At 37.7% G+C, this 13,490-nt stretch overlaps 1 protein-coding gene across 2 annotated transcripts in view; it reads right to left on the bottom strand.

Annotated features, from left to right (window-relative positions):
- Window positions 1-4,688: 4,688 nt before the first annotated feature.
- The window catches only part of sorl1 (sortilin-related receptor, L(DLR class) A repeats containing), a 118,410-nt gene continuing 109,608 nt past the window's right edge, over window positions 4,689-13,490 (bottom strand). Inside the window, exons 46-48 of one of the 2 annotated variants that reach the window (XM_078426831.1) lie at window positions 13,260-13,452; window positions 10,681-10,893; window positions 4,689-9,300 (exon numbers count right to left, since the gene is read on the bottom strand). In XM_078426831.1, coding sequence (XP_078282957.1) covers window positions 9,236-9,300; window positions 10,681-10,893; window positions 13,260-13,452 — 471 coding nt within the window. In that variant the 3' untranslated portion in view covers window positions 4,689-9,235. The remainder of the gene's footprint in view (window positions 9,301-10,680; window positions 10,894-13,259; window positions 13,453-13,490) is intronic. The other variant, XM_078426832.1, reaches the window with a different exon arrangement.

Below are 13,490 nucleotides of genomic sequence, written 5' to 3'. Positions count from 1 at the left end.
CTGCACCCTCTCAATAACAATAATGTCCTTCCTCAAATTAGGATACCAAAATTGCACACAATACTCCAGGTGCAGTCTCACCAGGGCTCTGTACAACTGCAGTAGGACCTCCTTGCTTCTAAACTCAAATCCTCTCGCAATGAGGGCCAACATGCCGTTAGCTTTCTTCACTGCCTGCTCTATCTGCATGCTTACTTTCAGTGACTGATGTACAAGCACACCCAGGTCTCGTTGCACCTCCCCTTTTCCAAATCTGGGACTATTCAGATAATAATCTGCCTTCCTGTTCTTGCAGTCAGGCAGTCATAATCCCTGAGTGCCGTACTAATCAAGAATCTCTCTATCTCTTCCTTAAATATTGTCCAACATAATCATCCAATGTTGTATCTTCTTTGGATACATGAGCCATTACATACCTTGGTGACTGCAGAGGCCTTAAGAAGAAAATTCAGCACGTTACGTATTACTCATTATTAGTGGTGTGGCAACCGCTGAACAGCTCCAGCATTCAACAACATCTGCGGCTGATCTCTTATAACCTTTATCCTCTGTCATCTTTCAAACTCTTGGCTTATCAAGAATCTCTATTACTTAGCCTTGAAAATATTTAAGGACTACTCCCACTGTCTTTTGCGGAAACAGATTTCAAACACTCACGACCATCAGAGAAAAGAAAATTGCATTTCATCTGTCTTGTCTTGGCAACTTGGCCTTGTCTTTAAACAGTGACCCTAGTTTGAGATTCTAACAGAATGTGTCAAAGCCACAAAGATCTGCAAACACAACATTTAATTGTTAGCTAGACAAATGAACTAATCAATGCTGAGTGCATTGATTAATTGATGCTTTCCTAAAGAAAGGATAATTATCTACAATAATATATCCATAACCCGAGTAAAATTAACTAACCTTTTAATTCTGATGTGTCTGATTTCAAACATCTTAATGATTCCCTGGCACATCTATATTCAGAGTGGAGTGGAAAATCATAGCGCCTTTGTCTTTTTTCTCTTAACAGCCTGGGATACATTTAGTTTGGACCTAGTGTTTGAACTGCTTGGGTCAGAACCCTTCTTTAGACGTATTGGAGTTGGGGAGGAGGAAGCTGGAAGAAAAGTTCGGGCAGGCCCGAGCCTGGCACAGTGAAAGGCAAGACAGATGAAGGCAGGGGTTGGTTGGCCGATGGTTGAACAAAGGCCAGAGATGAAGACAAAAGGTGTGAAATAAGATAATGGGTGGAAGGGGACAGGGGGAGGGAAATAAGGAAAGGTAGAAATTGCCCTGCCTCCACCTCTCTTCCAAGAGTTTTCTCGAAAAAAAAAGTTTTTACTATTTCAGATTGTGGACCGTATTTTGAGACTCAAAGATTCAAAACGTTCTGCACTGAAAATTCATCTTGTGTTTAGGAACAATGGACCTATTTTGGAACCGAACATTACTCAGCTGATCACCAAGCTCTCTAGAAGCTGCATTCCAACAGAAAAATCAGCTGCCCTTGACCCGTGAGGTCCTCCAGCAGTTTGCTTTTTTGATGAAAGCTAAGTGGGTAGGTTCAGTTGTTTAGTTTATTGTCACGTGTACCGAGGTACAGTGAAAAGCTTTTTGTTGTGTGCTGACCAGTCAACAGAAAGACAATACATGATTATAATCAATCCATTTACAGTGTATAGATACATGATAAGAGAATAATGTTGAATGCAAGGTAAAGCCAGCAAAGTCTGGTCAAGGATAGTCCAAAGGACATCAAAGAGGTAGATAGTAGTTCAGCACTGTGTGTGGAAGGAAAGTCCAGGGCACACGAGTCACCTCAAATTGGGAAAACTCGACATTCATACCATTGGGTTATTGGGTTGTAACATAATCTGCTTACCATCAGTAGTCTGATTTGCTGACACACGTCCAAAACATTAATCATCTTCAACCTGCAAATCAATCTTGGAGAAGGTGTTGGCTATTGAGTTTGGGCAGTGTTAAGGCCAACAAAGCTGTTTGGCGTTGAACTGGTTACAAGATTTCTAAGCAATCCTGCAAATGTTGATTAACTTGCAGTTTGAAGACAACGAGCAAAATTCTTCAGATAATCTAGAAAGAGTTTATTTTGTAGAATCGTTACCAAACGTAGAGACACATAGTCTTCCAGGCTAGCTTCTTACACCAAGTTTGTCAATGTCATCAAAACAATCAAAATAGTAACATGATATTTTCTAGTCTTTGTTTGGTTCCTTTAGATTGCCTTTCATCCAGGTGTCAAAGCTGAACACCCCGGTTTCTTTGAGCGGCCCATCTATAAACAAGGTCAAACACACAGGCACGTTTGTCTTGCCAGGCCCAACACACCCCCGCCCTTTCTAAAGAATGAATCTATTTCCATATCCAGCTGCAGATATGGCAGATGCAGTTCCAAGTCAGTGGATATTTATAAGGCATAGATAGACTAATTCCTGATTACAACGGTTGTCAAGAGTTCTGCAGAGAAGGCGGGAAAATGGGATTAGGAGGCAGAGATCAGCCATGATTGACTGGCGGAGTAGACTTAATGGGCCGAATGGCCTAATTCCACTCCTATAACTTGTGAACTTAATCTGAATAGGTGTGAAGTGATGCTCTTTGGGAGGTCAAATGTAAGGGGAAAGTAAAGAGTTAATGGCAAGACCCTACACATCATTGATGTGGAGGGATCTTGGGATCCAAATCCATAGCTCCATGAAAGTGGCAACACAAGTAGATAAACTGACTAAAAAAGAGTACGGTATGCTTGCTTTAATCCGTCAGGGAATTGAGAATATAACTCAGGAAGTCATGTTGCAGCTTTATACAACTTTGGTTAGGCTGCATTTGGAGTAGTGTGGCCCTTTTGGTTGCCTCAGAAGGATGTGGAAGGTTTGGAGAGGGTGCAGAGGAGGTATACCAGAATGCTGCCTGTATTAGAGGGTATGATCTATAGGGAGAGGTTGGACAAACAAGGATAGGGCTCCCCGATCACCACTTGCCCCACCCGCCTCCACATGCAACACGTCATCCTCCAACATCTCTGTCACCTCCAACGTGATCCCACCACTCATCACATCTTTCCATCTCTACTCCTTTCCACTGAGATTGCTCCCTCTGCAAATCCTTGGTTCTCTCATCTCTTCCCACCCAAACTACCCTGTCCCCAGTTTTTTTTTTAACCCCAGCAATCGCAGGAGATACACCTGCCTTCTACCTCACGCAAATTGGGGAACAGCACCACATATTTCACGTGGGTAGCTTATAACCCAGCCTGTGATCCTTCCTAGGATCACATTATCCCATGCCAACAATTGATCTATCAGGGAACCATCCTATCTGAGGTCATCTGTTGCCAGCCATAATTTGTCCTGATCTTTTCTTGCTTCTAGTCCCCTTCCAACCCCCCATAATCAGCCTGAAGAAGGGTCCCGATTCAAAATGTGACCTATCCATTTTCTCCAGAGATGCTGCCTGACCCGCTGAGTTACTCCAGCACTCTGTATCCATCTTTGGACAAACATGATTTGTTTTTCTCTGAAGTGTTTGAGGTAGAGGGAAGACCTGATAGTACATCAAATCATGAGGGACATATAGACATATATTGGCACATGGACACACAGCAAATGGAGGATATAGATCACACGCAGGCAGAGACATGTTTAATTTAGCATCATATTTGGCACAGACATTACAGGACAAAGGACCTGAGACTGTGCTATACTGTTTTATGTTCTATCCATTAAATCATAGAAAGTTTAAAATTCTAGCTTTTGAAGCTGCTTACAATGGATATTCAAAGTACCTTGATCTCAGACGAATGTTGTAAAAGAAACACGGTTTGGTTTAAAAATAATCAAATAGTCTAATGTTTCATTCAAACTCAAAGCTACGTAGAAAAGAATGAAGGGCTGATTGAATTAAAGTTACAGAAAGACCATATATACAAACTGAGCTCGTGCCGAATGCTTTTTGCCTTTCTCCAAAATCAATTTAAGGAGAGAGAGTTTAAACAGAGATCAAAACTTTCTCTATTAATCTTAAACAACTTAGGGCAGGTTAATTTACCACTTAACTCCCGGAACTGTAGGAAAATAACTGCAGATGCTGGTACAAATCGAAGGTATCACAAAATGCTGGAGTAACTCAGCAGGTAAGGCAGCATCTCAGGAGAGAAGGAATGGGTGACGTTTCGGGTCGAGACCCTTCTTCAGTCTGAAGAAGGGTCTCGACCCGAAACGTTACCCATTCCTTCTCTCCCGAGATGTTGCCTGACCTGCTGAATTACTCCAGCATTTTGTGATCCCCCAAATCATAATAAGAGGATAGTTTGATACAAAATGTTGATCAACTTGGGATGAGTGGAAGTGAGGGAAAAGGATCCCATTCGCCATGGTTTCCACTGAATATTGTCAAGTGAACAGCAACTGTGCTAGAGTGGTTTACCACTCTTCCAAAAAAATGTGTGCGTACTAAATTAATGCCCATGTGTTAAAGTTCACAGCATCATATTGTCACAGTAAGGTACCCTCATTTGTAATTTTCCTTTGAACAAACTTAGGAAAGAAAATATTGTTAGGAATGGAGGAAAAATTAAGAATTGTGGGAATAAAAGTTGCAAACAAACAATTTAAATCATCTTACATGACATATATTACCTGTGGTTGAAGAATCAGTTAAAACTGAAAAACTCCTAAAAGTCTTGATCCAAGTAAAATTTATTAAGTGAAATAAATCCACATTTAAAGCACATTGCACCCCTTCCAAAAGTGTACAGCAATAGTTGATTAAAGAATCAGAGGTCTGTCATACAATTCACCCAATATTCCATTAGTGCAAAGTCTCACATCACAACAGGCTGTGAATCAAAACACAGTGTGAACAAACTGAATCGGAACATCTTCAGTACCACTAATTTTGACTGTTTCTGGCACAACTATGCTTAATTCAAGATTTGTCTTGTAATATTTTATTTCTGAAAACATGGAACATAAATGCGAGGCGTGATTTATATTGTTATAGACAGAGTAACTCTCTGCATCCCCATGCAAACCATCTACTGTGCTTTCAATGATCGCTAATTACTACCAAACATAAAACATAGATACATAGCATTATTTTCCCAAAATTTACACTTTTTTTAAAAACATATTCTCCATTTATACAAAAACACCCACTATTGTACACTGTGCATTGTCCAATCTGCAACTTTGGAATTTGATATGCATTTTCTTTCTCTACAAGTTTAAGCGATCAAATGTATTTTCAAAGCAAATATAGTACACTAAAACCACAAAGTGTTCTAATAGGTGCTGGCTGAAGAAGAGTGGAGCATGTGAATCTTCATGTGCAATTCAATTGTGGGGAATGGGGGTGGGAGAAATTATTAAAGGCTGATGCACAAAAACAGACACTTAAGATTTGCTCAATAAGGCAGATGCGGCAGAATGATTTAAAGGCTTTTAAGCATTCTCTTGTACAGAACAGAACAATCCAGTTTTAAGGCAAGAAATTAAATGAAAACACAGGAAAATTAAAACAAAGTAGTACCATATATTAAAAATCAGCAGCCCTGCTGGACACCCCACTCTAATGACCCAGCAGTAAAACAGTACATTCATGTGACTTAAATAAAATGCAAAAAATATTGATTAATTTTAAGAAAGGCTTCACTTTAAACACGGAATCACATTACTACCAAACAGTGAAACTTCTCCAAGACAGCAGATTGCCAAGAATCATGTGATGGATTTTCCAACTAGAAAGATAGCGGAGGGTCAACATTATTATTTAACAAAAATCACTTTTCCCTTCAAAATATGCGCTTTGGACAAAATGTCACACGGATTCGTGATCAAGTTCAGCATAATCATACAGGAGGCTGCAAACAAGGCTTCAGGTCTGTATCATGCAGGTGTACACTTTTGAAACGTTTTGAAAAAAGGACAAATTTAAAAAAGGGTGTCTAAAAAATGCTCTTGTGGATGGATGGTTGTTTAAACATGCCAAATTCCTCAGCAAAATGTAAATTATAAATCTTGTTATGCAAGAATTTCATTTTTAGCAGCCTAACACATCACTACAATACAGGCAGATGTCCTATCCTTCTGTCAAATTTCACTTTAAAACGTGTGTTAAGACACAATGCTCTTAACAATGGGGATTGTTGTCATCAATTTCGATTCCTTTGGACTTTCTGCCATCCAGTAGACTTTGACAAAAAATGTATCCAATGCATGTTGTTTGGATTTCTGAGGTAACATGTCGTGAAAATATTTATTAATAATTAGGGCAATTTAAATTACTTAATTAAGATAGTTTAAAAATCTTGTTGCAATTATCTGTTTAGCCCTCAACTGTTATTATAATCCATATTTTTTGGTTCTTCTTCAGAACAGAATTTGAACCTATTTCCAGTCTCAAATCTAATTATGAAAACATAATTACATCTTGTGTGATTACGAGGAAATTCAAAGTGATATTACCTGCAATAGATCTACGTCAAAATCTTTTAGCAAATACATAATTCAGAATATACATCAATATTAAAAACGATTAAAATTGGGCGATTCCGTCCTTTGGTTTAAGATTGGATATTTTGCTCCTGACCGACGCACAAAACCAATTACAATGTGGTGTAAGAGAGCTTGGTCTTGAAACTACGAATGATAGTGCTTCGAATCGTGCATGATCTTATTGAATGGGCAGAACAGACTCAAGCAGAGTAGCTGCTATTCCTGATATTACTTACTTAACTATTGCAGATAACTATTGCGCTAAATTTGGAAATAACTTGTTGTGTATGTCCAGTTGTGGGATCTAAACCCTTTTGGATGTTCTTCAATAAGGGCAAGGGCAAACAATTCTATCTTATGTTGAAAACATGATCAGGAGCAATACAAAATTGGCAATTGCTGGCAGCCTTGTGGTATTCTCCAACTTGAAGTTGCACTCTGTTTCTGATGGTCAAACTACCATCACATCTCAGTAACAAACTCCAAAACTACTCATCTGAAGTCAATCCTTTGGTCCCAAAGTGATCACTTATGCATTGCTCTTCACAGTACAGTCTCTAATATTATGAATGTGCAGTAATTAAGTTACACCCGTGCGCTACTCAAAAACATGACCTACCAACTTTAACAAGATTTCGTAACAAAACTTTTAAAATTGTTTTCGCATTGTTAAATGGGAATTAAAAAGTATACATTAATCGTAAGGTTGGATATAATTTACAGTCCAGGGTTCCAAGTATGTTGATGCAGTACTGGCATGAAGTGTATGGTTCATTATTGAGATGAATTATTATTTTTAATAAAAACAGCAGATGCTGAAAATCCAGGGGTGACATAGGAAACGTTGAAAATATGCAGCAAATTGGCCAGAAGCAAAAACAGAAAAAGGCAGGGATTTTTCTGCTGTGACATAAACTTTCTTGATAAAATATCAACCACAGTTACTGAGTAACAATGCAGTAGTACATTTTGCAGCAGTTGCACTCATCCTATCTACGGGTCAATTAAACAATTCTGGTTTACAAGAGATCTGGTAAGAAATTATTTCTATGGTGCACACATTCACAAAAATCCAGCTGAGTTTCAAAAAGCAAAATTAATGCTAACTTTTTAAAAACGTGAAGGCAGTATTATGGGAAGACAGGTCAACTTCAGTATAAGCTGCAAGGTAAATGGGGCATTTCAATGCACCTGTCCAATTGCATAGTACCGGGTTGCCAATGTGTCTTCCCTGTAATTGAGCAAGGGCACCAAGGTTCTTTTCGCAAAGAAATGCCTTTCCGCCCTCCACATACTAGTGAGCAATAAAACTCTTTTGGCCAATCTCATCAAGTTTATGAGGCAAGAGATTGGCAGCTGTGTAGTTCTGTAAATGAAGAAAGAAACTGGGGAAAAAAACAGATTTAAGAGAAAAAAACAAAATCGCTGTGAGTACATTTTAGTTCGCCCAGCTGGGTTCATTTTTCCCAAAAAAAAGATAATGGATTTGGGAATATTCAATCTTTCTGCTTAAAAACGAAATTATGGGATAAGACCATTTTATACTATTCTAAATGAAGGCAACTTAGGGTTGTGCGTACTAAAACAACACAAGATAAATATATGCTGATCTGGGAGGAAAAAACTAAATAAATAGAGGACCATAACCCTGCTTTGGGAAACAAAATACGCCGCAGTGACCGACCGAGTGGTGTGTTAATTTGCTCAGTAACTTTGTAGTAAATGGCAAAATTAATTCTTCCTGAAAAAGCAGCGAGTTGCAATGATCTGGAATTCATTATTCAAAGGGAAATGGAAGCAGATTCAATAAAAACTTTCAAAATGGAATTGGATTAATACTTGAATGTGGAAACGTGCAGAGCAAGGAACAAAGACTGTGCAAATGAAATGAACTGTACAAGTCTTTTCAAAAGCTGGTACAGTCTTCAGCCAAATAACTTCCTGCTGTTTGGTATTGTTGTAAGGTTCAATGAAGGTGATTGTGAAATTGTATCTTGCAGGAATACGCAAGAGGCATACTGAAATAACTAATTTAATATGGGCACAACGCAAATTGAGATCGTAGAGGAAATGAAGTATATTGCAATGGCCTACTTCATGATTATGTTGTTAATAAAAAGTATATTATTTTTGATTTTTTAAATAAATGGACATTTTAAAACAGCAACACGAGGAAGTAGTGAAAGTATTAATTGCACTAATTATAATATTTCACTAGAAACAGAATTTTTTTGTTGCAAAATTATGAGATATTAAGAAATTGGCACACTTCAATACATGATTTAACAAACTAATTTGATGTGGTATTATAAGTTGTCTTATAATCTTCTGATTAACTGTTTTATCGTAATTATTATTAAGCCATGACTATAGAAAATAGTATTGAAATTTGATTTAACTTTCTACTGATAAATCAGTCTAATTTACAGACCATCAGAAAGAGGGGTTGCAACCATTAACATCCACCAAGCAAATAACCTGAAAAGTAAGAGTTGCCTGCAGACAAAGAACACAAGCAAAGCTGTGCAAAAGCCTACAGTCAGGGACTAGGGCTGCAATACACACCTTTCCATTTTATCCAAATATCACAGCGCATTACAATAAAGTCTAATTTTTGGTCCATATAAAAATAATGTAATGCAACACAGAAAAGTGCATTTTTAAAAGATTTTTCTTCCTGCTGCTAAGATTTCCGAGAAGAATTCTTTAACCTCTTGTTTGCAGCAAGGTCTTCATGCAATTACCATTGGCACATCATCTGAAAAACCATTAATCAAGGGTGCATCTTCATCGTCACCTAAAACAGACACAGAACATGATTAGCAGTAATTCAGTGAACGGAAATTAATCTACAAGAAAACTGAAAAATCTATTTTCTGAAATCCATACTTAATATAATCCTCCATAATTAGAGGATTTTCTAATACAGGAAGTACCAATACAATCATTATTGGTAATGTTCCATTTTCAAACAACTGACACCACAAATCGAGTCAGTTTTTACATCATTTAATGTGCATTTTGAACATAATGTAGGAGGCTTTTCTCAATTTCAATGATCAGCTCTAGTAAAATGGAGTTGAGCACAGAAATACAACTTGCAGAAAACCAATGGATAGACTATAACCACCAAGTTATCTTTAGGTGTGTGTCACTACTTCCTTATCCATAAAAGGAAAACTAGTAAAGATTTTTCTGGAAAATCTGCTATTGAACAGAAAACCACATGACAGTTTTCCAGTAAAATGCCTCAGTAATAATTAGCTCATCCATTCAACTAAACTGCAAAATATAATTACAGATGGGAGATGGACATTTGCTTTCATTTAATTCAAACATCCACATATATTCAAATATTCTCATCCACTGGATACCAATCACGTCTGGATTGTATTCCAGTGATTTGCCAGATCATGCTCAATGAAACGGTATTTTCCGATTATTTTCGTTGAATGTGATTTCTAACTGTATATTCAATTAATGCTCTGGTTTAACTTTATCCATATCTTAAATTTTAAACCATCGCAATCATTTGAGACATGTCCAAGCTGAGAAAGTAAATTATCTCCAGTCTTCCATCATCACTGAGATGCCTGGCACTTGGGACCAGTGTCCTGACTTTGCATTATATTGTTTGTAGCACCTAAGTATTTCTCAATAACCAGAAGTCCACATTGCTCGAAGTCATGCCTGTGTAATCCTAGAAATCAGAAATAACAATGGTATAAACTCTAACTTCAGGGCTGTTCACTCAGGAAACATTCTGCTTCTCTGACCCAACTCCTCAAATTAGTGATACTTTTTCTAATATACATACAGGTATATTCCTTGCCTTGTTTCTTATCCATTAATTAGGAATTCTAATTAATCTTCACAGATTTCAGGTTTGACATTTGTGTGGATCATTTGAGCATCTTATGGAAGTCATGTTAGATCTTTTTTATAGAACTTTCGACAGTGCAGTTAAAATTTCAGTTCAATATAATTGATCGGCACGACCTGTTTTTTTTAATCTCCAGCATCGGTTTAACAACATGGCAGCTGAGTTACTCCAGCATTTCATGTCTAATAAAGTAAGGGTACGGGATGAGGATCTTGTGACATTTTAGTCTGCAGGATAAAATTATAAGTAATACCCAAGTTACAGCTTTTCTATGCACACTGAGCAAACTCTTACCTAGCTCATCACCTGCAGAAAACACAGCAGAGCCTAATCGAGAATTATAGTGACTGTTGGCAAAGGCTGTAAAACTGTTCTGAAGCCTTCGATGCCGAACATATAGCACAACAAAGCCGATGCCCAGCGTGACCAGGAGCAAGAACATCACTGGCACCACGATGGCCGCTACATCGGTGGACTTGGAACTTCTTGAAGAAGATGGATCTGCCGCTTGGGAGAAAGACAAGCAAACCAAAAGTTAATTAACGATCGCTATTTCAATCGAGAGACAGAGAATTTCAAATCCATGTGTGGATCACTTGCAGATTGTTAACTAAGTGGTCCCATCAACAACAAAAACAAGTGACACAAGACAAGCAGAACACTCTGCAAATACATCTGGGAGCAAAAGACAAACCAATCCTGGCATCCTAGGGGTAATAAAACCACTCGACCTTAAGTAACGACCAGCTGATCAGTGGCAATATTTATTTCCTCTGGCCCTACATTAAGTTTTAATGATTCTGTACTGCTTGAAAAGTATACTTTTTATTTTAAAATAATGCACTGTACAGATTACAAGCATCCAGAAATCTTTTGTTCCTCTACCTTGGTCTTTCTGCCTATAGGTTGTTCTTAGGTGCAGTTTGCTAATTCTGCATTATTCTGATGTTCTAGCCTCAGACGTTAGTAAAATCAGACCTGGGAATTAATTTATTTTTCTACTTCTGTATGCAGTCAGCATTTTTAAGCAGCTCTTCTTTAAATCAAAGAACAAAAACTGTAAATGAGAAACAGGAGTCATTAGCCACTGGCATCCTGTAATTTTAGTCACTAAATCTTGTGGCTTGACAATTCAATTTGGTGGTTCAAAATTCCATTAACTAATTATCTAATTCAGTTACCACTGTCAAAGTAAAGCTTTAAAGGGGCCCTTGTTATTCAAAATACTCCTCATTTGAACAAAATAAATACATTATATGCATAGTTTTGCCAAAAGTTGTAAAACTTTTAGTTTTATGGGGCCTATAATTTCTCAAAGATGAAGCTCCAGATCCTATTTAATATAGAAAAATCTTGCAAATCCTAAAGGAAGTTTGGAACTTTATTTAGTTCCACACTAATTTCCCGTTGCAGACGATTGAAATGCCTTTAAAACTTTTCTCCGTCCATGTTAGTCAAGAAGGTAAAGGTCTAAAGGCATTGCTGACCATTTAATAGTGGGAAATTGTGTGTTATTTCCTCCTTATTCAATGCACCAAACAATCATAAAATATAGGACTTTTTCTGGGGTTAAAAACATCAGAATTATCTATTTTTCAATTTGCATGGAAAATCTTGGCTCGCCTTAGCTTATCCTGGTTGTAAAATCTCTCTAGAATCTCAGTAAGTGAGGGGGGCGTGCCTCACTTTTGTTGCATTGAGAGCTGCAGTTCCTAGTAAATGATTGAAAACAGACATTCAAACCTCTTTTTATTAGGGCAAAACTTAATGGCTGGAATGAGAAGTTCCAAGTGTCCAGCCATTTTATCTTTCTTTGACAAGGTTAGAAATGGGAGAGTAACAACTGCACAATGTTTAATTCAATGTGAGATTCCTGAGCAAATGAAGCAGTCCACACCTATGTGCAGCACGAAAGGCCACCTGTTCGGGTAACAGCTGATAAGTAGCAAAGATTACTTGCATCACCATCTTGAGCAGGATGGCCATCTTCAACAAGAGAAAGTCTAATAAGATGTCCCAGACCTTCAATGGCAGTGACCATGTGGACCAGCAACACAAATACAACAACTTCAAGGGCAGAGCAAAAGAGGCTCGGTATTCAGTTATAAATGGATCAATTTCTGACATCTTGGGGCCTTTCCATGAACTACAGACACATTTAGAGTATGACAGCAAGTACTCAACATGCCTGGATAAGCAAGATTCCAATAGCACCAAAAAAACCTTGAAATCATCCAAAATAATGTAAATGCTTTCATTGGTACCCCGAATACCACATCAAATATCTTCACCCATAAAGAGAGGCTGTTGTGAGTACCATCGACAAATTACATTGCAGTTACTTGCCTGGTTCACCCTCAAACCTGCAACCACTACCAGCTACGAGGACTAAAGTTTCAAAGGCACTAAAGTTTCAAGGACTAAAAGTAAACTAAATTTTAATATTGTTCCTGACTCCTAACACAGCTTTAAAGCTATAACTTGGGAACTAATGACTAAAAGGAAGAGGGGAAAAAGTCCAACATTGACTACAAATCAAATTGAAGGGCAGTCATCTGCAGACTGTACCAGCAGAGCAGAATGAAAAGAAAAAATAATCAGTCTGTAGATTAAAAATTAAAATGATTTCTGGGTCAAAAAACCTTCTAAAAATACATTGGAAATCATTACATGTTTTGTGCTGGTGTAAATTATGCATTGCTTTATCTTTGATGAACAATAATATAATTGACCATTCTTTGATACTTTGACAAAGCAAATAATGGAGAAGTATGCACGTAATAATTACAGTAGCAAAGCCAAGTATTGTGTTCATTATTAACCATGAATTACTCGTGGTCTGCGCACTAATCATCAATTTTTCTTGACCTCACCATTGCCAAGTTTATCATAGAGGAGGGTAGCAGGTGCACCACAGATCTGTCCATTGTACAAGCATCTAGCCTGTACGGTAAAGGTGTAGTTGTGGCCAAACTTTAGATCAGAAATCCTGAAGATGTTTTCCGTTGTATTGCCAAGGCATACTGTTGTATTGATCTTATGATCAAATATATGGATCTCATAACCCTAGGTTAAACAAAGGACAACATGTTAGGCGTTGTAGT

This window comes from Rhinoraja longicauda, chromosome 32 (genome assembly GCF_053455715.1).
Source record: "Rhinoraja longicauda isolate Sanriku21f chromosome 32, sRhiLon1.1, whole genome shotgun sequence".
NCBI lineage: Eukaryota > Metazoa > Chordata > Chondrichthyes > Rajiformes > Arhynchobatidae > Rhinoraja > Rhinoraja longicauda.
The sequence above is the reverse complement of the archived record's forward strand: the minus strand, read 5'-3'. Positions and strand labels throughout refer to the sequence as shown.